This window comes from Malassezia sympodialis, genomic scaffold (assembly GCF_000349305.1).
Source record: "Malassezia sympodialis ATCC 42132 genomic scaffold, msy_sf_8, whole genome shotgun sequence".
Classification (NCBI taxonomy): domain Eukaryota; kingdom Fungi; phylum Basidiomycota; class Malasseziomycetes; order Malasseziales; family Malasseziaceae; genus Malassezia; species Malassezia sympodialis.
This window is the reverse complement of record NW_017387806.1, coordinates 194198-220985: the sequence shown is the minus strand read 5'-3', so window position 1 is coordinate 220985 and position 26788 is coordinate 194198. Positions and strand designations below refer to the sequence as shown.

General features: G+C 61.9%; 17 protein-coding genes across 17 annotated transcripts; 10 read left to right on the top strand and 7 right to left on the bottom strand.

Annotated features, from left to right (window-relative positions):
• Nucleotides 1–12: 12 nt before the first annotated feature.
• On the top strand, nucleotides 13–2709 carry CHS1 (Class I chitin synthase-like protein; the record flags this gene model as incomplete). The annotated part of the gene is made up of 1 exon (XM_018883611.1): nucleotides 13–2709. The coding sequence occupies one exon, from the start codon at nucleotides 13–15 to the stop codon at nucleotides 2707–2709; it is 2697 nt and encodes an 898-aa protein (XP_018740353.1).
• A 54-nt stretch (nucleotides 2710–2763) lies between these two features.
• MSY001_1790 (uncharacterized protein) lies at nucleotides 2764–4373 on the top strand (the record flags this gene model as incomplete). The annotated part of the gene is made up of 3 exons (XM_018883610.1): nucleotides 2764–3340; nucleotides 3363–3814; nucleotides 3849–4373. 3 exons carry the CDS (start codon nucleotides 2764–2766, stop codon nucleotides 4371–4373), a joined length of 1554 nt encoding a protein of 517 aa, XP_018740352.1.
• Nucleotides 4374–4388: 15 nt separating this feature from the next.
• Nucleotides 4389–5426, bottom strand: MSY001_1789 (uncharacterized protein; the record flags this gene model as incomplete). Its single annotated transcript, XM_018883608.1, has 1 exon — nucleotides 4389–5426. One exon carries the CDS (start codon nucleotides 5424–5426, stop codon nucleotides 4389–4391), a length of 1038 nt encoding a protein of 345 aa, XP_018740351.1.
• Nucleotides 5427–5651: 225 nt separating this feature from the next.
• MSY001_1788 (uncharacterized protein) lies at nucleotides 5652–7262 on the top strand (the record flags this gene model as incomplete). The annotated part of the gene is made up of 1 exon (XM_018883607.1): nucleotides 5652–7262. One exon carries the CDS (start codon nucleotides 5652–5654, stop codon nucleotides 7260–7262), a length of 1611 nt encoding a protein of 536 aa, XP_018740350.1.
• A 1-nt stretch (nucleotide 7263) lies between these two features.
• On the bottom strand, nucleotides 7264–9153 carry MSY001_1787 (uncharacterized protein; the record flags this gene model as incomplete). The annotated part of the gene is made up of 2 exons (XM_018883606.1): nucleotides 7264–9073; nucleotides 9098–9153. The coding sequence occupies 2 exons, from the start codon at nucleotides 9151–9153 to the stop codon at nucleotides 7264–7266; spliced, it is 1866 nt and encodes a 621-aa protein (XP_018740349.1).
• Nucleotides 9154–9360: 207 nt separating this feature from the next.
• On the top strand, nucleotides 9361–10018 carry MSY001_1786 (uncharacterized protein; the record flags this gene model as incomplete). Its single annotated transcript, XM_018883605.1, has 3 exons — nucleotides 9361–9478; nucleotides 9502–9554; nucleotides 9578–10018. 3 exons carry the CDS (start codon nucleotides 9361–9363, stop codon nucleotides 10016–10018), a joined length of 612 nt encoding a protein of 203 aa, XP_018740348.1.
• On the bottom strand, nucleotides 10008–11444 carry MSY001_1785 (uncharacterized protein; the record flags this gene model as incomplete). Its single annotated transcript, XM_018883604.1, has 2 exons — nucleotides 10008–11334; nucleotides 11368–11444. 2 exons carry the CDS (start codon nucleotides 11442–11444, stop codon nucleotides 10008–10010), a joined length of 1404 nt encoding a protein of 467 aa, XP_018740347.1.
• Nucleotides 11445–11497: 53 nt separating this feature from the next.
• On the bottom strand, nucleotides 11498–11862 carry MSY001_1784 (uncharacterized protein; the record flags this gene model as incomplete). The annotated part of the gene is made up of 2 exons (XM_018883603.1): nucleotides 11498–11742; nucleotides 11769–11862. 2 exons carry the CDS (start codon nucleotides 11860–11862, stop codon nucleotides 11498–11500), a joined length of 339 nt encoding a protein of 112 aa, XP_018740346.1.
• Nucleotides 11863–12021: 159 nt separating this feature from the next.
• Nucleotides 12022–13391, top strand: MSY001_1783 (uncharacterized protein; the record flags this gene model as incomplete). Its single annotated transcript, XM_018883602.1, has 2 exons — nucleotides 12022–12695; nucleotides 12719–13391. The coding sequence occupies 2 exons, from the start codon at nucleotides 12022–12024 to the stop codon at nucleotides 13389–13391; spliced, it is 1347 nt and encodes a 448-aa protein (XP_018740345.1).
• A 739-nt stretch (nucleotides 13392–14130) lies between these two features.
• On the top strand, nucleotides 14131–15439 carry MSY001_1782 (uncharacterized protein; the record flags this gene model as incomplete). Its single annotated transcript, XM_018883601.1, has 2 exons — nucleotides 14131–15311; nucleotides 15343–15439. The coding sequence occupies 2 exons, from the start codon at nucleotides 14131–14133 to the stop codon at nucleotides 15437–15439; spliced, it is 1278 nt and encodes a 425-aa protein (XP_018740344.1).
• Nucleotides 15440–15912: 473 nt separating this feature from the next.
• On the top strand, nucleotides 15913–18321 carry MSY001_1781 (uncharacterized protein; the record flags this gene model as incomplete). Its single annotated transcript, XM_018883600.1, has 2 exons — nucleotides 15913–15917; nucleotides 15978–18321. 2 exons carry the CDS (start codon nucleotides 15913–15915, stop codon nucleotides 18319–18321), a joined length of 2349 nt encoding a protein of 782 aa, XP_018740343.1.
• A 4-nt stretch (nucleotides 18322–18325) lies between these two features.
• Nucleotides 18326–19567, bottom strand: MSY001_1780 (uncharacterized protein; the record flags this gene model as incomplete). The annotated part of the gene is made up of 2 exons (XM_018883599.1): nucleotides 18326–19106; nucleotides 19317–19567. 2 exons carry the CDS (start codon nucleotides 19565–19567, stop codon nucleotides 18326–18328), a joined length of 1032 nt encoding a protein of 343 aa, XP_018740342.1.
• A 150-nt stretch (nucleotides 19568–19717) lies between these two features.
• On the top strand, nucleotides 19718–20032 carry MSY001_1779 (uncharacterized protein; the record flags this gene model as incomplete). The annotated part of the gene is made up of 2 exons (XM_018883597.1): nucleotides 19718–19882; nucleotides 19907–20032. 2 exons carry the CDS (start codon nucleotides 19718–19720, stop codon nucleotides 20030–20032), a joined length of 291 nt encoding a protein of 96 aa, XP_018740341.1.
• Nucleotides 20033–20950: 918 nt separating this feature from the next.
• On the top strand, nucleotides 20951–21933 carry MSY001_1778 (uncharacterized protein; the record flags this gene model as incomplete). The annotated part of the gene is made up of 3 exons (XM_018883596.1): nucleotides 20951–20971; nucleotides 21003–21158; nucleotides 21187–21933. The coding sequence occupies 3 exons, from the start codon at nucleotides 20951–20953 to the stop codon at nucleotides 21931–21933; spliced, it is 924 nt and encodes a 307-aa protein (XP_018740340.1).
• A 130-nt stretch (nucleotides 21934–22063) lies between these two features.
• On the bottom strand, nucleotides 22064–22759 carry MSY001_1777 (uncharacterized protein; the record flags this gene model as incomplete). Its single annotated transcript, XM_018883595.1, has 3 exons — nucleotides 22064–22141; nucleotides 22167–22576; nucleotides 22603–22759. The coding sequence occupies 3 exons, from the start codon at nucleotides 22757–22759 to the stop codon at nucleotides 22064–22066; spliced, it is 645 nt and encodes a 214-aa protein (XP_018740339.1).
• A 337-nt stretch (nucleotides 22760–23096) lies between these two features.
• Nucleotides 23097–23441, top strand: MSY001_1776 (uncharacterized protein; the record flags this gene model as incomplete). The annotated part of the gene is made up of 2 exons (XM_018883594.1): nucleotides 23097–23216; nucleotides 23310–23441. The coding sequence occupies 2 exons, from the start codon at nucleotides 23097–23099 to the stop codon at nucleotides 23439–23441; spliced, it is 252 nt and encodes an 83-aa protein (XP_018740338.1).
• Nucleotides 23442–24585: 1144 nt separating this feature from the next.
• On the bottom strand, nucleotides 24586–26404 carry MSY001_1775 (uncharacterized protein; the record flags this gene model as incomplete). Its single annotated transcript, XM_018883593.1, has 2 exons — nucleotides 24586–25968; nucleotides 25994–26404. 2 exons carry the CDS (start codon nucleotides 26402–26404, stop codon nucleotides 24586–24588), a joined length of 1794 nt encoding a protein of 597 aa, XP_018740337.1.
• Nucleotides 26405–26788: the final 384 nt, after the last annotated feature.

The window sequence follows — 26788 nt, the reverse complement described above, 5'->3', positions numbered from 1 at the left end:
CCAGCCAGCGCCATGGAGCCGCGGCGGCCGTCGTCGTCGACCGCGGGGCCTCACGAGCTTGTAGAGCAGCACATAATGCGCCCTCTGCCATTGTCACCGCAGGCGCCGGCGCGCCAAGGCCTCCGAGGACCACGCCCTCCTGCTAGATCCCCGCCCCCCAGCCACCAGGCGTCTCTCTCGTCCGTATACCCGCTCGAGGAGGCCGAGTTCAGCGGGCCGCTACACCCACACTTAGCGCCTGCAACGTGGCAACGCACGAGCAATGAGTCGCTCCTACCGCCCAAGAGCAGCTTCTCCCATCCCGACGAGTCGGAGCTGCACCTTGGCTTGCCGCCCGACGTGCACGTCGAGCCATGGCACGCACAAAGCGAGGGATGGCTCGCACGTCAGCAGCCGCCCGAGCATGGCGATACGCGGCAGGTACAGCTGACAGACGGCCACTGGATCGTGGACCATCCCGTGCCGACGCCCGTTGCCAACGCAGTCGAAGCTGCGTACCGCGCACAAGGCCAGTCGACGGAGTTTACGCATCTGCGCTACTCGGCTGTGACATGTGATCCTGATGAGTTCTTGAGCGAGAACGGGTGGGGTCTACGTACGTCGAGCGAGTATGGCCGCGAGACAGAGCTGTTGATTGCGCTTACCTACTACAACGAGGACCGCCATCTCCTGACGCGTACACTGCACAGTGTCATGCAGAACATCCGCGACCTCTGCAAGCACCGCTGGTCGCGCTACTGGCGCGCGTGTGAAGAGGAGGGACGGCCTGCATGGCAACGCATAGTCGTGTCCCTCGTGTTTGATGGGATCGATCCGTGCGATAAGGAGACGCTCGACGTGCTGGCCACGCTGGGCGTGTACCAGGATGGCATCATGAAGCGCGAGATCAATGGACATGAAACCGTCGCACACCTGTTCGAGTACACGACACAAGTGTCTGTGGACGCCACGCCGCGGCTCGTGCAGCCGACGCCCGGCAACGACTCGAACCTCGTGCCTGTGCAGATGATCCTGTGCCTGAAGCAGAAGAATGCGAAAAAGATCAACAGCCACCGCTGGGTCTTTCATGCGCTCGGCCGCCTCTTGCAGCCGGAGATTGTGGTGCTTATCGACGTAGGCACCAAGCCGGGCTCCAAGGCACTGTACTACCTGTGGGAGGCCTTCCACAACAATCCGCACTTGGGCGGCGCGTGCGGCGAGATCCATGCCATGATCCGGCACGGCACTAAGCTGCTCAACCCGCTCGTAGCCGCACAGAACTTTGAGTACAAGATCAGCAACATCCTCGACAAGCCGCTCGAGTCCATGTTTGGGTACGTGAGCGTACTCCCCGGCGCCTTTAGTGCGTACCGCTACCGCGCCGTGTGTGGGCGGCCCCTCGAGCAGTACTTCCACGGCGACCACACGCTGGCTGAGCGGCTCGGGCGCAAGGGGATCCAGCATATGAACATATTCCGCAAGAACATGTTTCTTGCCGAGGACCGCATTTTGTGCTTTGAGCTGGTGGCCAAGGCGGACGACCGCTGGACGCTGTCGTACGTCAAGCCAAGCAAGGCCGAGACGGACGTGCCGGAGCGCACCGCCGAGCTCATTTCGCAGCGGCGCCGCTGGCTCAATGGGTCGTTTGCGGCGTCCGTGTATGCCCTCGTGCACTTTTACCGCTTCTACCGCAGTCAGCACGGCGTGCTGCGCCAGCTTGGCTTCCACGTCCAGGCGCTGTACAACGTGGCGCAGCTCATCCTCTCGTGGTTCGCGCTTGCCAACATGTGGCTCACCTTCGCCATCATCATCCAGTACTTGCCGTCCATCCTGCTGCGCGACTTCTCTGACGCGTGGCTGATCGCCTTCCACTACGTGAACCTCGTGGCCATGTGGGTGTACGGCTTCACGCTTGCGCTGCAGTTCGTACTGGCCCTCGGCAATCGGCCCAAGAGCGAGCACCACGTATACGCCATCTCGTTCGTGGTGTTTGGCGTCCTGGGGCTGTACACGCTCGGCATCTCCCTGTGGCTCACAGTGCAGTCACTCGCGGGTCTGCACGTCGAGAACGGCGACTATGCGTCAGTCGTGCTCAGCAACACGACGGCCGTCCTCATCGCCTCGCTCGCGGCCATGTTCGGCTTGTACCTGATCGCCTCGCTGCTATACGCAGATCCATGGCACATGCTCACCAGCTCGGTGCAGTACACGCTGCTCGCGCCATCGATGGTCAATGTGATGAATGTGTACGCATTCTGCAACCTGCACGACGTGAGCTGGGGCACCAAAGGCGCCGACAAGGCCGACGCACTCCCCAGCGTCGGCGGCGCGCCCAGTGCAGCGCACGTCGAGACCGTGGAGGAAGTGGCCCTCACGCAGGAGGCGCTGGACCTGCGCTTCCGAGACGTGGTCGCGCGCGCCGTCTCCCCATTCCCGCGCATCAGCGAAGAGAGCACGCCCACCATGGACGACAGCAACAAGACCTTCCGCACGCGCCTCGTAGCCTTTTGGCTGCTTACGAACGCCATCCTCGTGGCCGTCATTATGAACCTGTACAGTTACCGACCACGCGAAAAGCTCGATACCGAGGCACGCGAGGGCCGGCAGAACCAGGAAATCTACTTCAAGGTCATGCTCTGGTCGACGTTTGGCCTGGCATTTTTCCGGTTTATGGGGTGCGTGCTCTTCTGGCTGCGTCGCCAGATGACGCGCTGCTGCCTCCGCACCTAGTTAGATAAGCAGCACGCCATCGTAGCCCCGCACGCACCACGCCACCGGCTGGCCATGTCGAAGCGCCCAGTGCTCCCTGCGATGCCGCGGATCCTGTACGGGACCGCGTGGAAAGGCACACGCACGAGCGACCTTGTATATGAGGCATTCGTACAGGGGTTCCGGGGTGTGGATACGGCCGCCCAGCGCAAGCACTACCGTGAGGACCTCGTCGGCGCAGGGCTCGCGCGTGCGTGCCGCGAGCTCCAGCTGCAGCGCGAGGACGTTTGGATCCAGACCAAGTACGTCGTGCTACTTACCAGATTCACGCCCCTGAGCGGCCAGGACACCAGTGGGCCACTGCCATACGACCCGGCTGCGAGCGTCGCGGACCAGGTGTGCCCGAGCTTCGTGAGCAGCCTCGCCCACCTGCACCCTGGTGCGCAGGTGCCAGACGTGCGGGCCCTGCTCGCGCGGTACGCCGTGCGCGCGAACCCCGGCGCCACGCACGCCGAGGCGCCACGGCAGGCCGTGTACCTCGACAGCTACCTGCTGCACTCGCCGCTGCCGACGCTCCAAGGCACGCTCGAGGCGTGGCTCGTCATGGAGGCGCTCGTGGATGCGGGCCTCGTGCGGCACATTGGCCTCAGCAGTACGTGCACTCGCTCACACAGACGTGTATGACCCCAGCATATTTGCGCTGCTGTTTGAGCGCGCGCGCATTAAGCCCTATGTACTGCAGAACCGGTGGCATAGCTCGACGGGCCACGACGTGTCGTTGCTCGGGCTCCTTTCGCCAGTGCTCTCGCCGAACGCGTTTCCGCCCCCGGCCGATGTGCTCGAGGCGCAGCCGCGGGGCGTCACGTACCAACCGTTCTGGACGCTGACCGGCAACCAGCGCTTCCTCCAGTCGGACGCCGTCGCCGTCGTATCGTCGCAGCGTGGCCTGACGCCCGCACAGGTCGTCTACGCGTTCGTGAGTCAGGGCATGGGCCTCCCCGGCCTCACGACATGTGTGCTGAGCGGCACCACAGATCCACAGCACATGCGCGAAGCCGTCGACGCCGTGCGTGTGGCCGAGATAGACCCCTGGGACGACGCAGAGCTGGCCTCGCTGCGTCGCGAGGTGTACGGAGAATAGGTCGTAGCGTCCCGCCAAGGTGGAGGAGTCTCCCATCTCCATGTTGGTGCCGCCGCCCAATTTTGGCATGGTCGAAGAGAGCCTGTACCGCTCCGGGCAGCCGGACCAGCTGAACTTTCCGTTCCTCGAGAAGCTGGGCCTAAGGAGCGTCATCTGGCTCGCGCCCGAGGAGCCGGACGTGGGCTTGTACGTGCACGCTACTCACCACAGCCAGCACTTTTGTGCGGACCAGAACATTGAGATGCACCACCTCGGTGTGCTGTACAGCACGAATGCGTGGGATCCAATTACCGAGGAGATTGTGCTGCAGGCCCTGCACCTGCTTGTGCGGCCATCGACGTACCCGTGCCTTGTGATGTGCAACCTCGGGCGGCACCGCACCGGCACGGTCATCGGGTGCCTGCGCAAGCTGCAGCACTGGAACCTAAGTGCGATCCTGGAGGAGTACCGCAGGTACGCGGGCCCCAAGGTGCGCGTCATGAATGAGCAGTTCATCGAGCTGTTCGACGAGGAGCTCGTGTTTGGAGAGAACCAGGCTGAATAGATACCCTATCGTACACTATGCACTTGCGCCTAGGCGCAGCACCAACTCGTAAATCGAGAATGTCACCACCGCGTTGGGAATCACACGCATGAGGTGCGCACTTAGTCCGCCGTAGAACGCCGCCGCGCCCTCCTCGCGCAGCACGACACGGAACGTCTGCACGAGGTGGCGGTACTTGCGCACGCCGTGCGCTGGCTCCTGCCGCAGGCGCGTGCGGATGACCTCGTGGGGGTATGTGATGATGGTGGCGATCATCTTGGCCGTGCCTGCCGCGCTCACCGTCGGCAGCACCGACGGCACAGATGGGTCCCGATTCCGCTGCTGCACCCGCTTCAGCTGTTCGTACAGCACCCACTGGATCGTGCTCTCCGACACGCCCAAGTAGCTCGCGCTCAGTCCCTTGTACAGGCCACGCAGGCCTTCGGTGCGCAGAATGGTCAGCGTCATGCGCAGCGCGTTCGTCGTAGGAACTGGCGGCGGCCGCGACGCTTCGAAAAACCGCGCATGGCGCCACGCCGAGGTCGACAGCGCCCGGCGCGAGAGCCCCTGCGCTGCGGCACTCGCACGCACTGCGTTGGCCGGTGCATGCACCGTGCCGACAGCGGCTGCACGCGCAGCGCGCGAGCGCGCCTCGAGCTGCTGCGACTCGAGTTGCAGGCGCGTCTTGACGACCCAGATGGGATTCGTCGCAGTCGCAGTCAGGACGCCAGCAAGCGCGGCTGCACTTAGGTGCACGAGTGGCGACTCGGCGCCGCCGTGCCAGTGCTCGGCGATGATGCGCTTCCCGTTCCCGTACGTGTAAAAGTTGATCGCGCGCGCGGGAATCACACCGACCAGTGTGGGGCCCAGTCCCTTGAAGAGGGCGCCCGAGCCTTCGCGCGCGGCGATCTCGACCAGTAGGCGGCTCGTGTCGACAAACTGCAGGAGCCCACGCAGCAGGACACCCGCAGCCCCGCGCTGCGCGATCTGGATGCCCCGCCGATCACGGTACAGATCAGACTGCAGGCGCGTCTTGACGACATCTAGAGGCGACGTGATGATGGCGCCACACATGCCACCAGCGCTGCATAAGTATACACGACGTACCCTCCGGCCGCAAAATGCAGCCAGGGCGGCGGGCGCCGCTCAGGAACGCGGCGCGTCGCAGAGGAAGCCATCTACGAAGGATCGGTGGCGCAGGTGCCGAGCGATCGACGCTGCTTGATCGCCCGTAAAATTTTTTTGTCCACGTGGGGCGACTCGCTGCTCCCCAGGTCGTCCCTTTTCCGCCCACTGCGAATGTGTGGAATCATTGCCGTGCTGTTGCAGCAGGGGCATGTTGCGACGGAGCTACACGAGGGTCTCGGTGTCCTGCAGCACCGAGGCCAGAACGCGGCCGGTATCGTGACATGCGGCCCGAAAGGGCGCTTCTACCAGTGCAAGGCGAACGGTATGGTCCGCGACGTGTTTGAGCCGCGCAACGTGGCGAACCTCGTGGGCTCGATGGGCGTGGGCCATGTGCGCTACCCCACCGCCGGCTCATTTGCGCATGCCGAGGCGCAGCCGTTCTATGTGAACAGCCCGTACGGTATCGTCATGGCGCACAATGGCAACACGGTGAACCAGGATGGCCTGCGCACCATGCTCGACACCGACGCGCACCGCCACGTCAACACGGACTCGGACTCGGAGCTGCTGCTCAACCTCTTTGCGGACCGCCTGCAGCGCACGGGCAAGGTGCGGATCAACGAGGAGGACATCTTCACGGCGATCCAGGGCGTCATGACCGAGGCGGTCGGGGCGTACGCCTGTGTCGCTATGATCGCAGGCTTTGGCATCCTGGCGTTCCGCGACCCCCACGGCATCCGCCCACTGGGCATGGCGAAGCGCCGCGCGGACGCGCCGGCGCCGGACGGCCACGGCTTTGACTATTGCTTCGCGAGTGAGAGCGTCGTGGCCGACTCGCTCAGCTTCGAGAGCTGGGAGGATGTGCGCCCCGGCGAGGCCGTGATCGTGACACGCACCAACTGCACGCGCCGCACCCTCGTCGACTCGCAGGCGTTCACGCCCGACATTTTCGAGTACGTGTACTTTGCGCGCCCCGACAGCGTGATCGACGGCGTGAGTGTGTACCGCAGCCGCATGGCCATGGGCGACAGCCTCGCCAAGGCCGTGGAGCGCAACTTGCTGAGCAAGGGTGAGCAGATCGACGTCGTAATCCCGGTGCCAGACACGTCGCGGGTGGCCGCACTGCAGCTCGCACAGACGCTCCGCATTCCGTTCCGCGAGGGCTTTGTGAAGAACCGGTACATTGGCCGCACGTTCATCATGCCGGGACAGAGTGTGCGCCGCAAGAATGTGCGCCGCAAGCTGAATGCCATGGCGCTCGAGTTTTCAGGCAAGAGCGTGCTCCTCGTCGACGACAGTATTGTGCGCGGCACCACGTCGCGCGAGATCATCCAGATGGCCCGCGACGTTGGCGCCAAGAAGGTGTATATGGCAAGCTGTGCGCCGCCGATCCGCTACTCGAACGTGTACGGCATCGATATGCCGAGCCGCCACGAGCTCGTCGCGCACGACCGCTCGATCGAGCAGGTCGCCGAGTCGATCCAGGCGGACGCAGTCATCTACCAGACCCTCGAGGAGCTCGTGGAGTCGGTGCGCTCGCTGAACCCCGGGCTCACCAAGTTCGACTGCTCCATCTTCGACGGCGTCTACGTCACAGGCGGCGTCAATGAGGCGTACCTCGCCACCCTCGAGAAGCACCGCGCCGACAACGAGCAGGCGAAAAAGGCCGCCCAGCAGCTGGGCGGCGCGCCGGCCGCGCCCGCGCCCGAGGGCCTCGTCAGCTGCAGCGGCCCGATGAACGGCGCCGAAGACTTGGGCCTCCATAACGAATGGAGTCGATAGACTACGTACAGTGTCCCCACCAGCCCTGCTCGTGACGATCCGCGTGGGCGCGCAGGAACGCCGGTAGCGTGCATAGGCCGTCTGCGCGGTCTTCGCACCCGTGCAGCTGTCGCAGCGGTACAATCGCATCGTTCAGCTTGAGCCGCACATACTGCGCGGGGGGGTACGTCGACAGCGGAAGGCGCCGCTTGTGTGGCGTCTCGGTCGGCGCCGGCACAGGACTCGCGCAGTCCCACACCTCAAAGATGAGGCGCGCAGCAAAGGGAATGACCTCGCTCGTGCGGAATGCACGCGCCTCGTCGGCACGCTGCGGCGGCGTGCCAAACGACTCCAGGCGCAGCGCGGCCAGCACACTGGTGAGCACGGAGTCGTGCGTAAAGTCCGCATACACCGCACGATCCACCGGGAAGAGCGCCGCATTGGCATTGCGCGTGCGGTTCTCGGACGTCTGCGTTGTCGCATTCCACGGCGTACGCGTGACGCGGCTCAGAAACTCGTCAAGCCACCCCAGACCCATTGCGGCACCAGTGGGGTGGCCCGCCCCATAGTCGTAGTAGAAGCGCTGGTCCCACCCATACTCGTACGCAAGCCAGTCCTCGCGCGTGAAAAGCGCACAAAAGTCGCTGCGCCCAAACGCGACTGTGTCGTACGAGCACAGCTGCTGCATGCCGTACAGCAGCATGGGCGTCAGCGTAGCGCCCTTGACGTATTTCTGCAGGCGGTGCGCCGTCGAGGCAAGCGTCTCGTTGACGTACGCTTCCGTGCGGAACGCATCCTTGGCCGCGCGACATGCAAAGTTCGGCGCGAGGGTCGTATTAAAGCCGGGCGCCTCGATCTGCACATCCATGTCCGTGTGCTGCGCCCACGATGCGCCCCAAAAGCCCGTGACCCACGCCAGGGCACTGTCGACAATGCGCTGCTGGCTGCCCGCACGCACAAAGAGGCGCCGCCCTTGCGCTTTGTCGGCCGCCGCAAGACGCCCATAGTCCATCGCCGCTTGCACACCGGCCATGTGCAGCTGCTCGCGGCCAAGCGGCACAAGAAGTTCCTCGCCCAGGCGGTACTCGTACGTCTTGAGGAACTCGAGGGGCCCGGAGAAGGCAAGTGTGTGGCGCGTGGCGAGCAGTGCCTTGACAAGCTCTGTTGGCGCGCCTTGCGTGGGGTAGCGCGCGCCGTGGCGATGTAAAATGTGCACTTGCGATAGCTTGCACGTTCCGTTCGCCGCCTGAGGCGTCGCCAGGTACCGCGCGTTGTCGACGCCAGCGAACTGCGCCGATTTGTACGGCGTAAGGGGGCCCATATGATCAAATGGGCGGAACTGTGTAAAGTGCGGAATGGCCGTCTGGATCGGCGAGGCACCACGCGTCGGCGTCGCAGCGACCATCTCGTCGGCAAAGTGCGGCGCCTCCCCCGCCCGATACGGACCGGGGTACCCTACATCCGTGCCGAACGTAGCGGCGGCCTGTGACGCCATGTCGATGTGTGCCTCTGTGGTAGCGGCCTGTGTGCTTGGCGCTGCCGCCGCGGGCTCCGACGACGACGGGCCTAGCGCAAAGTAAAAGAGGCCCGCCACCATACCTAGGATGACGACGAGCGTGCCAAGACGAACAAGTCGGCGCTGCGGTGGAGGCATCACCTGCAACGTCATGTTGCGCAGCCATTCAGGACGCCCTTGGTGATCGAGGTGGTCGTCGCGCTGGGCAGGCGGCACGTAGCCCTGCTCCAGTGGCGCAGACGCGTTCTCGACACCCTCACTCGGCACCGAGTGCATGACCGGGCGGCCATACTGGTCCGAGTCGATATGATGCAGGCTATCGTCAGAGTACGCCACATACATGAGCTTCTCCTGCTCGATCTCGTCCCCGTCCATCGAGTCGCGGGGGCCGTGCATGGCCAGCGAGGAGCGGACAGCCGAGGCGCAGAGCTCGGTAGGCTCTAGATCACGTGACAAACGCGATGTCCCAGGCGGCGGCGACCAACACGCGACGCTGCGATCATGTTGGGGTACGCGGCGCCGCTGACTGCGAGGCTTGCACGACCAACGGCGTTCTTGCCGAAGCGGCCTGCCAACGAGGGTAGCAGGGCCTAGTACGTCCCCATGACTTACCTCAGCCAGCTGAAGCGGCTCGCCGAGTCGACGCTGGGAAGCGGCAACCTTCGTGTGGCCGTCCAGGTGCCGGACGGTGAGCTGTTCGAGGAGTGGCTCGCCGTGCACAGTGCGTGTCGAAGGCTGACGCAGCGATCGACTTTTTCAATCATCTCAATATTTTGTACGGGACATTGACCGAGCTCGTACGTGCCGTGGGCTGACGCAGTGCACGCCGCGCGAGTGCCCTGTGATGTGTGCAGGACCCCGGTTCGAGTACCACTGGCAGGACCCGACGTCCGTCAAGTACCGCCGCTCGACGCGCCTGTCTGCGCCCGACTATATCGAGTGCCTGCTCAACTGGGCGCAGGCGCAGATGGACGACGAGCAGCTGTTCCCGGTGGCGCCAGGCGCGCCGTTCCCCCCGTCGTTTGTGGACCGCGTCAAGGCCATATTGCGCCGCCTATTCCGCATCTATGCTCATGTGTATCACCATCATTTTTCGCACGTGTGTGCGATGCGCCTCGAGGTGCACCTCAACACGTCGTACCGGCACTTTTTCCTCTTTGTCACCGAATACCACCTGATCGACCCCAAGGAAATGGTGCCGCTCGCCGAGATCAACGAGGCGATCCTCGAGGAGCAGGCGCGCCAGACTGCTAAGCCGTAGCCTCATCGCGCAGCACGAGCAATACACTCTCTAGCACATCCATCGCATGCGCCACCTGCTCGGTGCGCACCGTCAGACTGGGCGCAAAGCGCACCGTATCGCTGCCTGCCGTCAGGAACAGCACACCGCGCTCGCGCGCAAGCGCAACGACCCGACCGGCGTGCGCTGGCGTGCGCATGCTCATGCCCAGTAGCAGGCCGCGTCCGCGCGGACTCGCCGCGGTATCGACCAGGTCGGGGAAGAGTGTGCCAATGCGCGCGAGGCGCGATTGCAGGTGCGCCGACTCGGCCTGCGCGCGCGCCCGCAACGCAGGGTCCGCGAGGCGCCCCAGCACATGGTGCGCAATGCGGCACGTCAGGGGACCGCCGCCAAACGTCGTCCCATGGTCGCCCGGCTGGATGGCCGCCGCAATGTGCGCACGCATCAGCACCGCGCCAATGGGGAACCCGTTCGCGAGCGGCTTCGCGATCGTGACCATATCCGGATGAGCCTCTAGGGGCATCGCCGAGTGGCACCACATGGTGCCGGTGCGGAAGAGGCCACACTGCACCTCGTCGTAGATCAGCGCTGCGCCGACCTCGGTGCAGCGCTGGCGCAGAGCCACGAGCCACTCGGTATCGGCCGGCAGGACACCGCCCTCGCCCTGAATCGGCTCGACAATCACGCCGGCCACATCGTCGCGCACAAGCTCGGCGAGCTGCGCCGTGTCGTTAAAGTCGCCGTAGCGCACGTCGCCCAGCAGCGGCTGGAACGGTGCCTGGTACTTGGGGTTCGGCGTCACAGACAGCGCACCCATCGTGCGGCCATGGAAGCCGTTGCGGAAGGACACAAGCACAGTGCGCCGTTTGTCTTCGTTCTTGTGCGTGGCCCACTTGCGCGCGAACTTGAGCGCGGCCTCGTTCGCCTCGGTGCCGCTGTTGGCGAGGAACACTTGCAGCTCCTCACCAGGCGCAGCGCGCGAGCCCGGCGCAGCGCCGAGGCCGCCGTGCTCCCGCGTCATGGCCACGAGACGGCTCGCCATCTCGCCGCTCCACTGGTTGTAAAAGAGGTTGCTTGCATGCACGAGCTTGGAGGCCTGGTCGCCGGCGATCTCCGCAATCTGCGGATCCGCGTGGCCCAGCGAGTTGACGGCGATGCCCGCAGAAAAGTCCAGGTACCGCTGGTACTGCCGCGGCATGCCTGTTTCGGTCGGCAGCTCCGCGTACAGATCGAGGCCGGCGCCATGCGTGAACACCACGCGCGGACGCACATAGGTGCCCAGCGTCGTTTCGTCGAAGCGCGCGAGCTGCTGCGAGACGTCAGCAGTCAGCGGTGCGCTCATCAGATCAGGATGCGTCACATTCAAGTACCGGGCACAGGGACGCGCATTCGTGGCGTACGCACGGACGCTGCGTGCACGGCTGGCCCAGGCGCGAGCGCGGAGCATGGTGGTGCAATGACTCGAACAGGTGGAGAATTCGGCGCATTTCGCCCAGGCAGCTACGGAGGCGCGGCGAGGCGCTGCAGGACACTATCGCGCTTGCGCTGGTTCTCCGTGAGAGCGGATGCCGCAGACGTCGGTGCGGGATGATCGGTGCGAGTACCGAGGCGGATGTCTGTGGCGATGCGCTCGACGCCCATCGCATGCACCGCCTCGTGGCACCGCTGGAGCGCGCGCCACACAGCCGAGATGGGGCCCTCGAGATTCGTGCCATAGCCACTGACGGTCAGCGCATTCACACGCACTGGAGCTAGGGTCAGCAGCGTACACGCACTTCGTAGTGGATCCCCTCGCTGGCCATGCTGGCCAGCACACGCTGGCACTCGGTGATGTACGCGCCGACGGACGTGGTCGGTGTGCCCATGGGGATCACTGCATCAGCACCACACACGCACAGCAAAAGTCACTGCATTAGCAGGCCGTACGTACGCAACCGCATAGAGCTCCGCAGGCGGCGTCATGGTGGGGGGAGGTCGGCGTGCTCGCTACGGTCCTCCACCTGCTTGGGGGCCCAACGACGACCATGGCGGATGTGCCGGCGCCGAGCTTCGCGGCGCTAGGCATCTCACCGACACTTGTGCGGGCACTCAAGATGCTTTCGATCACGACGCCGATGCCCATTCAAGCTGCGACGATCCCTGCGATCCTCGAGGGCCGCGACGTGATCGGTGGCGCACAGACGGGTTCCGGCAAGACGCTTGCCTTTGCGCTGCCGATCCTGCACACGCTCATGAAGGAGATGGCTGGCGGCTACGCGGTCGTCCTCACACCGACGCGTGAGCTCGGTGTGCAGCTGCATGAGCAGTTTCTCGCGGTCGGACAGGGCAGCCGCATGGGCCTGCGGTGTGCGCTCGTGCTGGGCGGCATGGACATGACGCGCCAGGCCAACGAGCTCGCCGAGCAGCGGCCGCACGTTATTGTGGCGACTCCGGGGCGGCTCATGGACTTGCTGTCCAGCGGTGCAGCGCAGGAATGGGGCCTGGAGCGGTGCAAGTACCTCGTGCTGGACGAGGCGGACCGTCTCCTATCGGCGACGTTTGCGCCCGCGCTCGCGTACCTGTTTTCCGTGCTGCCGCCGCCGCGTATGCGCCAGACGCTCCTATTCACAGCTACACTCACGCCGGAAATTGAGCGGCTCACGCAGAAAGAGCCCGAGGCGGGCAAACTGCCGCCGCTGCTGCGCAAGATTGAGATGGAGTACGTGCCGCCGACTGACCCAGTACCGCCACGCCCGCGACACTGACGCAGCAGTACCTGCTTGTGCCCTCGCACATGCGCGAGCCCTACCTGGTGCACCTGCTGCACGACCCGCCGTGCTGGAGCGACTCGGCACCGACGGCGCATGCGGCGCCGTCGGACGTGTACCGCCCGCGAGGCCGGAGCCATGCGCCGGCGAAGGACGCGGCGCCGACCGATGCGCCGCGCGTCCCCTTTACGATCATCTTTGCGGCGCGGTGCAAGACGGTCGAGCTGCTCTCGCGCATGCTCACGGAGCTCGGCCTGCCGAATGCGTCTCTGCACTCGATGCTGCCACAGTCGAAGCGCCTCGCGCACCTGCAGCTCTTCCGCGCGCGGCGTGTGCCGATTCTCGTGTCGACCGACGTCGGCAGTCGCGGCCTAGACGTGCCGGACGTGGAGCTCGTGGTCAACTGGGACGTGCCGGCGGCGTGGGAAGACTATGTGCACCGTGTGGGCCGTACGGCCCGCAAGGGGCAGCGGGGCTGGGCGGTGAGTTTTGTGACGGAGCACGACGTGCGCCTCGTGCAGGCCATCGAGGACAAAATCCAACACACACTCGAGGAGCTCGAGATGCCCGAGGCACAGGTGCTCGAGCGGCTCTCGCAGGTGTCCGCGGCGAAGCGCGTCGCGTCGATGGTGCGTGGCTTTGACTGACCCCCAGGCCCTACATGACGAAAAGGTAGGCGAGGCCAAGGAGCGCAACAAGCGCAAGGCCCAGGCGTCCGACAGCCAGCGCGCGCGCCAGCGGCAGCGCGATACATAGGGGGTATAAAGCTAGGGCCGCATGGACGGCGGTGGCTTGCTAAAGTCGGGCGGCGGCATGCCGGGTGGCGGCTTGCGCAAGTCGACCGGCGGAAAACCGGGCGGTGGCTTGCTAAAGTCTGGCGGCGGCATGCCTGGCGGCGGCTTGCTCAGGTCGGGCGGCGGCACGCCAGGTGGCGGGCGCATCGCGGCGCCGCCCATGAACGGCGCGCGGCCTGCGTCAGCGCCAGGTACGTACCATTCGGCATGAGCGAGGGCGGCGGCAGGCGGTATGCGACATGCGGCGCTACGAGCTCAATAGGCGGCGGCATGCCCCGCTTCTCGTACTCGCGCCGGATGCTGTCGAGCACCGCCTGCATGTCGGCCGGCGCCATCGCCGCATAGTAGTCGCGCACGTTCTGTAGGTGATTGCGACCGCAGTTGTGGGCCTTGCGCACTGCTGTTAGTCGTCCATACGTGCCAGACGTCGAGTCGTGCGTGAGGAACACGTCGCAGTAGTCTGGGTCAGCCGCCGCCACGTACCGCAGTAGTGCTTGCCCATGGAGCCGATCAGAGGGACGGTGGAGCACGTGGCGAACGTTGGTCGGGTTTCGGTCCGCGCTGTATGCGTGCACTGGTCACGGACGGGACCATGACACCCTCTCTGCTGGCGCATCTGCAGCACGGCCTTGTGCGCATTGCGACGATCTCTCCTCGCGTGCTCGCCAGCCCGCCGACGCAGCAGCGGCGCGCGAGTGTGGCGCTGATTCTGCGCATTCGTCCGGCGGCGGAGGACGAGGCCTGGCTGCGCACCAAATGGCGCGACGGCGAGGTCCTCGAGGAGGATGCGCATCTCTTTCCGTCGATGATGCAGCAGGACGCCAATGGTACGATGAGCACAGAGGCGCGCCTGCGCCACTTTTTCACGCTGCCATGGGTGCAGAGCGGCACGCCCGAGCTCCTGTTCATCAAGCGCGCCGTGCGTGTCAACGACAACTGGTCGTCGCATGTGGCGTTCCCCGGTGGGCGCCGCGATGAAGAGGACGAGAATGGGCTCTTCACGGCGATGCGCGAGACCTGGGAGGAGGTCGGTATCGACCTTGCGGAGAAGGACTTCTTGCACGTCGGGCACCTGGAGGACCGAGAGATCACGAGCAGCCTCGGGAAGCGCCTGCTCATGATCCTGAGCCCCTATGTGTTTGTGCAGCTCTCGCCCTTCTCGCCCCCACCGAGTCTGCAGCCCAGCGAGGTGGCCACGCTGCTTTGGGTCCCGCTCTCCCGGCTCTTCACCCCCACGCCGGCGTGGGGCACACTTCATCTCGACATTGCGCGCCACACGCCGCGCCACACATTCCTGCGCCGCCTCCTGGGCCTGTTGGTCGGGCGGATGACCTTCCGGTGCATCCAGCTGCCGAACGCACCGACGGCCATGACGCTCGTGGATGCCGCGCAGGTGCTGCCGGACGCGCCCGCGCCAGCCGCGACCGCGGACGACGACGCCACCAAGCAGCTTACCGAGGCGGAGCGCGAGTACGTCGCCGAGCACACCGAGCCACTGCAGCTCTGGGGCCTCACGCTTGGCATGACGCTCGACTTTCTCGGACACATGGCAACGTACCAGATACACCAGACGCCGGCGGAAGCCCCGACGATGCGCGCGCTCCGCCGCGTGCTATCGCACACGCCGTCCTCGTGGCTGCTAGGCTCGCCGCACCGCTCACTGCTAGCGCGCAAGGCGCCCAGCATCGTCGAGGTATTCCCGCGGTTCAGCTACCCAGACGTCAACCTGTGGATGTGGGTCTTTGGGTGGCGCTACCGGGCGATCCAGCGCAAGTGGGAGCAGAGCATGGGCACGGAGATGGAGCGCCGAGCCCACTGGTCGGGCCTCGCACTCGCAGCATTCTACTCGTGCGTGCGCCGCGCCCTCATCGTCACGACCCTGCTACGCTGTCTCGGCCTAGCGAGCCTGCTCTCTCTCGGGTCGTGGATGGCCGTACGCCGTTGGCAGCGACGGCCGTTGTGGCTGTCTGTATAGGACGAACTACGTCACTTGTTCAGCTCTTCTGAGCGCTTCTTCAGCTCCTCATCCGCTGGCGTCAGAGCATCAACGTACATAGGGGCGTCTCGAGCGAGGACGCCGTCTTCGGGTCCAGCTGCTGCAGGCCCGGCGGCGCATGGATCGCGCCGCTGGTAGCGTCATGCCCAGCGTCCGGCTGGTTCGCTGCGTCAGTTCACATGCACGCACACGTCGCAGGATGCGGTCTGGGTCAGCGGCGCACACGTACTGGATATGGACGGTCGAGTCGCTGTTCGACATGGTGGCAAGGACCGCTCGTCGCGGGGCGCACGGGCGGTGCGCGCGTCCGTGCACCACGTGATAGGCCCCCGCTTTCGGCGTCCGAACTTCCCTACTGCGTCTCGTCCGACTGTCACGATGCGGTACCTCTATGTGGGTTTGGCTGTGATCGCCCTAGGCGTCCATGCCTCGCTCGTTCGTAGAGATGACGCCCATCATCCCGAGACTCCCGATACGGCTCCGAATTTACCGGTAATCCCATCTGTGCCGTTCCTAGGGAACGATTCGATGCCCTTCAGCCAGCCGTACTACCCATCGCCCAATACGTCTACGAACGGTTGGTGGGAGCATCCCGTGAAGCGCGCACGCGCCGCTGTGCAGGACATGTCACTGGATGACCTGGCCGCGCTGGTCACCGGCTCAGGGTACGGCAATGGCCCGTGCGTGGGCAACATCCAGCCGATCCCCTCGATCGACTTTCCTGGTATGTGCCTGCAGGACGGCCCTACGGGCCTGCGCGGCGTAGACTTCGCCACAGCCTTCCCGCCAGCCATCACCGTGGCTGGCACCTTTTCCACGGAGCTCATGCGCCGCCGCGGCACCGCGCTCGGCCAGGAGTTCCGGGGCAAAGGCGCGAATGTGTATCTCGGTCCTATGGTCAACCTGATGCGCGCGCCAGCTGCTGGACGCAACTGGGAGGGCTTTGGCGCGGACCCGTACCTGAACGGCGAGGCCGCCTACCAAACGGTGCTGGGCGTGCAGAACGAGCGGGTGCAGGCCACGGTCAAGCACTACCTGGCCAACCAACAGGAGCACTTTCGCAATACGGGCTCGTCGAACCTCGACGAGCGCACGGAACGTGAGCTCTACTTGCATCCGTTCATGCGGGCCATCCAGGCCGGCGTCGTGTCGGTGATGCCCGGCTACAACTTTGTGAACAACTCGTGGATGTCGCAGAACTCGGCGCTCCTCAACGGCCGCCTCAAGACCGAGCTCCAGTTCCAGGGATACACGGTCAGCGACTGGGGTGCGCAGCATTCGGGCGTTGCATCGGCCCTGGCAGGTCTGGACATGACCATGCCGGGCGGCACGTCGTGCTGCGACCTTAACACGACGAGTTTCTGGGGCCAGAACCTCACCCAGGCCGTTACGAACGGGAGCGTGCCACTCTCTCGCGTCCAAGACATGGCTACGCGTGTGCTTGCCGGCTACTACTTTGTGCGGCAGGACGAGGGGTACCCCAAGCCCAACTTCAACTTTCTGGACATCACGGATCCCGCCACCAACGAGCATGTGGATGTGATGGCCGACCACGACGTGGTCTCGCGCGAGATTTCCACGGCCGCGATTGCCCTGCTTAAGAATACCAACGAGACACTGCCGCTGTCCAAGCCCAAGAAAATCGCGCTGATCGGCTCGGACGCCGGGCCTTTCCCGCTGGGCCTCAACTACTACCCTGACAACATCGGGTGGCCCTCCGGCGCGCTGAGCATGGGCTGGGGCTCCGGCTCCACGATGAATCCGTACCTGGTGACTGCGTACGAGGCGATCCAGCAGCGCGCGCGCCAGGACCACACAGCCATTAACTGGTCGTTTGACGACTTTGACTATAAGAATGCGCAGAAAGTCGCCAACTACTCGGACGTGGCCATGGTGTTCGTCACGTCACTCTCGGGCGAGGGCTATGGCACTGTGCCTGCCACGAAGCCAGAGGACACGGCTGCCAATATGGGCGATCGGAACAACATCACGCTCTGGAATAGCGGCGAGCAGCTGATTCAACAGGTCGCTGCGATCAACAACAACACGATCGTTGTCGTGCATGCGGTCGGCCCCGTGCTGATGGAAGAGTGGATTGAGCATCCCAACGTCACGGCCGTGCTGTGGGCGCACTTGCCCGGCTCCGAGAGCGGCTCGGCGGTTGCAAATGTCGTGTATGGCGACTACAACCCGTCTGGGCGTCTGCCATACACGATCGCCAAGGAGCGCAGTGACTACCCAGCCGAAGTGATGTACAACTCGGATATGCCACAACCCCAGATCAACTTTACCGAGGGCCTCCTCATCGACTACCGCCACTTTGATGCCAATGCGATCGAGCCGCGCTTCGAGTTCGGGTTCGGTCTGTCGTACACCCAATTCCAGTACGCAGCACTCGATGTCGAGTTTGTGGGTGACGATGGCCACAACTGGAACCACAAGTGGGGCCACAGAATTGCGCCGGACGGCCTCCCAGCGTGGCTCTTCGAGACGGCCGTGCGCGTGTCGTTCACCGTGCGCAACACGGGCGATAGGGATGGCCACGAAGTCCCCCAGGTGTATCTGCGCTTCCCGCAAGACAGTGGCGAACCGCCCAAGGTGCTGCGTGCATTTGAGCGCGTGTGGGTACCGCGCGGCGAGACGGTGCGTGTGAACCACACGCTGAACTACTACGACTTGTCGGTGTGGAGCATTGCGCACCAGCAATGGCGCCGTCCTTCGGGCTCGTACGAGATCCTCGTAGGTGCCTCATCGCGCGATATCCGCCTGCGGCAGCCACTACTGTAGAACATTATGAAATCTTATGAGACTTGCGCGTGCCCAGCGAGTCGGCCATGGGAATATGGACCGCTGAGGTATGCGGGCCGGGGGCCGGCGACCATGCGCCACCGACAAACGAGGCTGCCGAGCGGCGCGGCGCAAGAGGCGAGAGCGGCGCTTGGCTCACTGGGCGCGATGGTGCAGGCGTGGGCTTGGGCGGCAGTGGCGGCGCCCAGCGGCGCACGAGCCAGCGCCGCAGCTGCACGGTCGGCCAGAACAAGGGAATACGGGCAGGTAGGAGCCAGGCAAGCAGCTGCTCGCGGCCGCCCTGTACTGTCGAGGGCAGCATGGAGGTCTGTGCCCCAAACGCAGAGCTGTGGGGCTGCGGATCGGCGAGGTACGCAAGGACAGTGCAGATGGGAAACACGAGCATGAACAACATGAGGTTGAGCAGGCCGCTCGGATGGAAGAACGAGATGGCCGTGGATGGCACGCCAAAGCCAAGGAGAAACGACCAGTGTGACTCGGCGAAACGGAGTCGCTTTTCGAGCGACCACCCACGCACGACCCACACCTGCTCAAAGCAAAAGTAGCCGTCAACAAAGCACATAAATACAAACGCGAGCAGTGGCCCCACCCAGGGGAGCGACTGCACCGCAAAGCAGGCCACCGAGTAGTTCAGCACCAGAGCGAACCGGACCACATGTTCAACCCACGGGTGGTCCACTGGTGGTGCAGCGCGCGGCTGGATGTTCTGCGCAAGGAAGGCCGCCTCAGCAATACTGGTGCTCCACGTCGAGGCCAGCAGATAACTGCCAGCGATCAGCGGGTACAGCCAGAACACATGACCCACTGAGCCAATCCAGGCGGACGCACCTTCTTCGCGGCGCTGGAGGAGTGCGTGTGGCACGAAAGATAGCCGAAAGACATGCACGAGCACGCACACGAGGCCGCTGAGCACGAGCCCTTTAAGCAGGCCCAGACGAAGGGCCGGGGATCTGTGGTGAGTATGTTCCACGTACGATCGCACCATTGCGAACACACGCTGCCATCTGTTCGCGTCACGCAATCCTGCTAGCGCCCAATCGGCATGGAGCGCAGCACTCTTGCCCAGGCTAGCGCGAACCGCGTGCGAGCTCGGCCCCTTGGCGCTCCACAGGCCTGCCTTCGAAAGGCCTAGGCCCTCGTCGTAGTGGTCGTCGAGCTGCACAGACACGCTAGCATCAGTATCAAAGTCGATAGACTGCAGAGCAGCGCGATCTCGATGGAACATGAGGTGACACCGTCGCCTCGCTGCCCACGACGGCGTGGCACGGGCGTCGCTGCAGCTCGACGTTTGTCGTCCTCGCCGCCTTAGCTGACATAATCAAACAAGGCGCGTGTCGACCGCAGCGCGTGGGCACAACAGGCTGGACGCGAGGCGATGCCCCAGGAGTTCCCAAGGGTGGACCTGGAGCATCCCAGCGACATTGACTTTATCATAAATGCCGTTTTACGGTACGCCACAGATGTAGGTCACGAGCGCTTGCGTACGCGCGGTCGCGGTGCAGCAGCGCTCGAGGGCACGCTCGAGCAAGCTCTAGCGCGGGTATGTCCACGCACTCACACGCAGTGGGTTTATGCGGCGCGCGCCCGTTTGATCCCCAACGTACACATCAATGGGCTTTCCCTGTCAGACTATGCGAAACAGTCAGCGGGTAGGTCGCGTCCCACTCACAACAGCGATGGAACCGTTTGACGAGGGCCTTTCTCAGCGAGTCCATACACTGTCCAGCGAAGTCGACGAGACGACCGAGCGCGTGGTGGCTTGTCGAAAAAATCTTCCCTCAGCTTATGCGCGTGCAGTTCAGCGCCGCGCGGAGGCGCGTAGTGCGTTGGCGGACGCGAAGGAGGAACAACGCCAGCGGCGGCTACGCAAAATGCGGAATCGCGCGCCCTTCCCTGCACTGGCTCGTGGCCAACCTCTCTATGGTTCGTATGCGTAGCTAACACTAGTCGATGCAGCGGCCAAGACAAGGTCGGAGGCTACGCTGGACACCGTGTTCGCAACTTTGGAACAACTACAGACGGTGAGTACCGTAAAGCTAACAAGCTAGGGCCTGCCTGAACGGCGCCAGTCTGCTATGAAACAGGAGCGGCTCATCCGCCGCCTCCAACGGCCGTCGCGATAATTGCTTCTAACACCGATACTATCCATCTGCTGTGCCGCAACGCAGGTTGGATGTGTGTGCTTTTTCAGCCCTCTCCTGCGCTTTGCCTCTCCTCTGTGATTGGTGCTTGGTCCGCCCTTTGCGACTGACCGGCCAAGCTTAGTAAATTTATAGGTAGAAAATTTGTCTGACAAATAGGCCGGCAAAGCACCGGTATTGAGGGCATGGGGAGGTGCACATTGGGGACCGCCACGTACCTGTCCGCTCGTCTGTCGCAGCTTTTCCGACTACCCCGGAGTCTTCACACCATGGTTGGACAAAAGCAGAAAGTCGCTATTATCGGTTCCGGAAATTGGTATGTTTTTGTGCACTGGCAAAGGAGCTAACACTGCCTAGGGGCAGCGCCATTGCGAAGATTGCAGGTAAGCGCCTTCGCTACCTGATCGTTCTAACACACAGGCTACAACACTGCGCGTCACACGGACATCTTTGAGCCGATCGTCAACATGTATGTGTATGAGGAGGTGGTACGTAAATACCCTGGATAGCTCATCCCAGATCAACGGCAAAAAACTCACTGAAATCATCAACGAAGACCACGTCAATACGAAGTACCTGCCGCACGCCCGTCTGCCCGACAATGTCGTGGCGGTTCCCAACGCGGAAGATGCGGCTTGCGGTGCAACGCTGCTTGTGTTTGTGCTTCCCCATCAAGTACGTCTTATTCGCTGCTGACCCACAGTTCATTCAAAACGTGTGCAAGTCGCTGAAGAACTCGCTTGCTCCTGATGCCCATGCTATTTCCATGATCAAGGGTGTGGATGTGTCCTCTCACAACATCAGCATCTACGCCGACGTGATTGAGAAGGCTCTGAATATTCCATGTGCGGCCCTCAGTGGTGCGAACATTGCGAATGAGGTGGCCGCGGGTCTTTTCTCGGAGACCACCGTCGGCTACCGTCCCCACCAGCGTCACCTGGCAGAGTACTACGTGAAGCTCTTTGACACGCCCAAGTTCCGCGTGGGCATGATCGAGGACGTGGCAGGCGTGAGTCTGTGTGGTGCTCTGAAGAACATTGTTGCGATTGGCGCTGGCCTTGTCGACGGCCTCGGCTGGGGCGGTAATGCGAAGGCGGCGATCATGCGCATTGGCTTGATGGAGATGCGTCGCTTCTCGCTCGAGTTCTTCGAGAACGTTCGTCCGGAGACGTTCACGGAGACCAGCGCCGGTGTGGCCGACCTGATCACTACTTGCTACGGTGGCCGTAACCGCAAGTGTGCTGAAGCATTTGTCAAGACGCGCAAGCCTTTCCACGTCCTTGAAGCGGAGCTGCTCAATGGTCAGAAGCTCCAGGGTACTGAGACGGCCAAAGACGTGTACGAGTTTCTCAAGGCCCGGGGTAAGGTGGATGAATACCCCCTTCTGAGAACCATTTACGAAATCTGCTTCGAAGGCGTTGACCCCTCGCAGCTTACGGAGCGTCTCTAATAGACGACAGCTTTTCTGAGATAGACTATTTCATCTCGTCTCTTGATCGTCCATGCCAATACGCCCATTCGCGTTCACAAGCCTGTGTACTGGGCTGGAACATTTTGCATCGAGACTGGAATACTGCGTGTTAAGATCGACCCGTACCTTCCAACGAGCGCCGTCGCACAATCGACTCAACCATGAGTTCGTTGCGAAGCTGGCGCGCCTGCCTGTCAGCATGATGCACACACCATAAATTCTGCTGTGCTTTCTCCCCGGCTGCGAGAAATCTCAATAGGTGCGCTCCGCTCTCGTGCTTGTGCGCGATCGAGATCGAGCAAGTCCTCCTTATTTATGGGGGCCTGGGCTGCCTGGGCCTGCTGCGCTTGTTGCGCATTGATTTCCATGCAGTACTTAATGGTATCTTCCCTGCGTGTCCACAGATCCACCAGGTCGAGCCAGATGGACGCACACATCGTCTCGGATACCGATGAGTACGTGGAGCGACCAAGGTCCGTCGCTGTCGATGACGAATACGATTTATCATGCTGCATGAGTAGCGACGGCGGCAAAGATGTGCCGCGATCACGAGAATGAGCAAATGCTCGGTTGAGACGTAGCGTCACACTGTCGTCGACAGCGCGGAACTGTCGGAGCATGTCTGGGCGTCAGACACCATGTTCCTACCTTTAAACTCGACCAAAGACAAGCACAGGGATGGTGTCACATCCCGCACCGAAGGTGGCGTAGGGATAGGTGCCATCTCTTCCAAAGACTGCTTCGCATCGACCGGCGCACTGGGCCGTGTGCGCATCGTCGGCGTCCAATACACTGCGGGGGCCATGAAGCAATTGTGTGTTGCGCATCGACCGTCCAAGAATTTACACGTGATCGAACCGATGCACGGACACCTCGGGCTCGTACGACCGACTTGGCTTTCGCCGCTGTCGACAAGATTCTTCGACCCACAGCCCGACTGTTTCAACAAGCTAAAATCATGTCTCACGACGCTAACTGTATCTTTTGCAAGATCGTCGATGGAAAGATCCCATCGTTGAAGTTGGTCGAGACGGAGAAGTCTTTGGCCTTCGTGGGTATGTCGTCGTGCATTCACCGCCACAGATATTGGCCCCTGCGCGCCCGGCCACAGCTTGATCATCCCGAAATACCATGCAGCGAAGATGCATGAGCTTCCCGATGACAGTCTCGCTGACATCCTTCCTGTGGCCAAGAAGGTGGCCATTGCCACGGGCGCCGCGGAATACAATGTCCTGCAGAACAACGGCCGCCTGGCTCACCAGGTATGTACTCTTTCAGCGTCTAACTTTGCTAGGTTGTGGATCATGTTCATTGTATGTACAACATCCTTACGTCTAGTCCATGTGATCCCCAAGCCCTCGCAGGAGAAGGGTCTCGTGGTCGGCTGGCCGTCGACGCAGCCTCCCAAGGAAGAGCTTCAGAAGGTGCGCATACTGGTATCTCACATTCAGGTACACGAGAAGCTTATGTCTCAGCTTCCCAAATAGGTATTACATGTAGGGGTCCCATGTGCTGGGAAGAGTAGCCTCATTGCCACTAGATTTGGCCACTCGATCGATGTATTTCCCCGGCACCATCAACAATGGAACAAAGCGGCTGGCGATAAGCTGCCCTGTTGGCTCTACCAAGTACTCTGTCGTCTCCTGCAGGATGATATTCCCATGGGTATCAGCACAGACGAGTAGACCCAACAGGGCGCGACGCTTGTCATTCAAATGCACCAGCAGATAATGTTCCAAAAATTGATCCCGCATTGGAGCCTCGCGCTTCTCCCGGAGAGCTGCCTCTTCCGGGGTCATGATGCGGCCAGCGTTCAAGGCGCAGCTAGTACGGCAGGTCGTCGCGGCCTCTGGGATCGCTGACTAAAATACATTGACTCTTGGCGCGGCACGTCCATGGCTGAGAGGGAGCTCGATGCGGGGAAGCCTCTGTTTAAGAAGCGCACGCGCATTGGGCGCCACGCACATCGGGTCACAGCATACGAGTCCCTACAATCTGAAGAAGGATCGCCACAGGACAAGTCTGTATCTGTTGACGAGCTTGTTAACCTGCGCGACATGCTACGCAAACCCACAGGCATCGAGCTATCATGCCTGAATGCCGGTGACAACAAGCGCCAGAGAAAAGTAGAATCGACAGATCAGATCCAGGATAATGATGAAATACATCGTGGAGGCGCTGTTTCGTCGCCACCCAATGCTGATCGACACTTGTATGTATAGCGCGCATTGACATCAGGTTCCAGTTTGTTAAAGCAAATGTCGCCAGACAAGAGAATGATGCACCTTCAGCACCTAGCCAGCCTAGTAATTCTCTTAACTCGCACTTGAAACCGACCGCAACGCCTGGCCCTAACAATCTACATAACGATGCGCTACTTACTAGTGTCCCAGAGGTGGATCTCGGCGTGCAGCCTCGATTGGACAATATCGAGGCCACGGAAAAAGCCAAGCGCGCCTTAATGCAGCGTACTATACCCAATCCTTTGCCTGAATCAGAACCTGGCACGCTCGATGAGGCTCGCAGGCAGGCTCAGTACGGACCTCCGACGTCGCATGCGCCACGCAGAGAACGGCCCTCGGACGATCGTGTATACAAGCGCTTTCGGCAGCGCACACAGCGATAAGGTAACTACCTGGATGTATCATGAGGTGCTGTCCAATCCCAGACTCTCACTGTCCCATCATCTGCACAACTCGCCAACAAGCCCTGGACCTTGTTCCACACCGTACTGTAAACCACGACCTGCTTGCGACTCACGTGTGTGGGTCCGTCCGTGGCAGTGCACCACTCGGGTGTTGATTTGGAGAGAGGTGCATCAATACCATGGCCTTCAAGTGTTTGCAACACGCGTGAGTTTTCTTGGCCCCACATATATACCAAACCGTCTTCAGAGCCACTGACGATCAAACTAGGGTGAGCAAAGGCACAGCGAATAAAGTTTTTGGACGTGTTCTGGTGCCCCTTGAAACGCTGCAATGGTCGCAACATGCGCATATCCCAAAGTCGATGTGAATTGTCTTTCGACGAAGTCAAGAGCTGCATGCCATCATCGCTCATTTCCACGGAAGTGACTTCCCCGAGATGGCCAGGTAATGACCTAACGCAAGTGCCACTGAGTGTATCCCAGAATCGCACACTGGTGTCTTTAGCACCTGTAATAACAAGGCTGCCCTGAGGACTAAACACCGCGGATGACACGCCCAGCTGGTGTCCGGGGAACATGCGCACGGCCGTGCCATTATTGAGGTCGTACAGACGAATCAGCTTGTCGTACCCGCCCGTCACGAGCTGATGTTGGCTGGGACTAAAACGGCAGCAGTACACATCACCAAAACCGCCTCTCAGTGTCAGCTGTGGCAGTTTGGACTCTGTGCTCCAGATTCGCACGGTGGCATCGCTGCTTGCACTCGCCAAAAGAGCGCCATTCCGCGTTGCATCCACATCCCACACACGACTTCCGTGCCCTTCCAGAATGGCATCACATCCACCTGTTTCTGTGTCCCATAGGCGTACCGTGCAATCACTTGAACCGCTCACTAGTTTCCGGCCATCCTCACCCACAAAACGCAAACATTTGACATTCTGTGTATGTCCGCGCAACGCCATACGGCAGCGATTGGGTATCACGAAGCCAGCGTAATCGTGCAGCAATGAAGACACCACCGGCACAGTACGCTTTTGATAGCGCGCAAACTCCACTTGGTAGGCCACGGCCTGGTGCAGAAGCGTAAGCAGTCGATGAGGCGGCACGTAAGTCTGGTCTCGCGGTTTCGATCCTGCACCTGGGGCATCATCCAACAGAGCCTCGCGATCCAGTCGATCCGGTTCCAAAAGCGGCGAAAACTCTGCTACTAGAGCTTCACGTCCCGGTTGAATGCCTTCCCACATCCGGAAGGAAGGTGCATCTGTCACGCTCTTGGCCGATAGTAAATAGCACAGGTCCCCAAACTCTGCTGCATGAGGCTGGTAGTGTTCCAGCGGTTTGAGACGCTTTGTGAGGAATGTAAATGCCTGATGATGAGCATGTACTGCATACCTTTTGGTACTCTCTGTGCTCAATGATCTCTAGGAATTGCTGCCGGTAAATCGCATACAAAAAAGCCTTGTGTCCTTTAAAAAACGGCTTGGCACATATCTTCTCTACTTCAGCCCAGTTCCCCTCTTTCGTCAGTGTTAGATACGCACCTAACAAGCAGGTCCTTAGCTTCCATTTCTCATTCTTCTCATCTTCACTCTCGCGAAGATTGAGACCCGCCTCTTCTAGTAAGGCCTGCCGTGCAGCACCGAAACCCTCATCGGCTAGCCATTGCGTGACGATGCGGACAATATCCTCCTTGATATACGCGCTTCCCCACGGCATAATGACAGTGTTATTTAAACTGGACGACGTATTAGGGCCACGAAGGACACTCGATTCCATGTTAGCCATAGAGCCAACCTGGTCCATGTTGCCGCTGGATTGGTATGCGTTAATCTGTCGGGACTGGCGGTTTACAACAACTTGATCATTCGCAATATTAAGCAATCTAGGTCAGAATTGAGTACGTACTCTTTCCTTTGTTTCTCCCAGTTGCTAGAGCTTCTTTGCTCCTCTATAGCTTGCGACTTGGCTGCAGAAGCCGTACCTTTGGCATCTTCCTCTGCTCCATTCTTACTGCGATCATATGAGAAATATGGAGCAAGGGAGTGGATCTCTGTCAAAATTGAATCTTGGCGGGCCTTGTCCGGGGAACCCATGGTGTCTACCCACAGTCAGGCGCCCTTCTTGTGAACGGGGAGACTTAATCGTCTCCCACAATGTGGAGGTCAACTGAAATCCTTGGCTGACTTT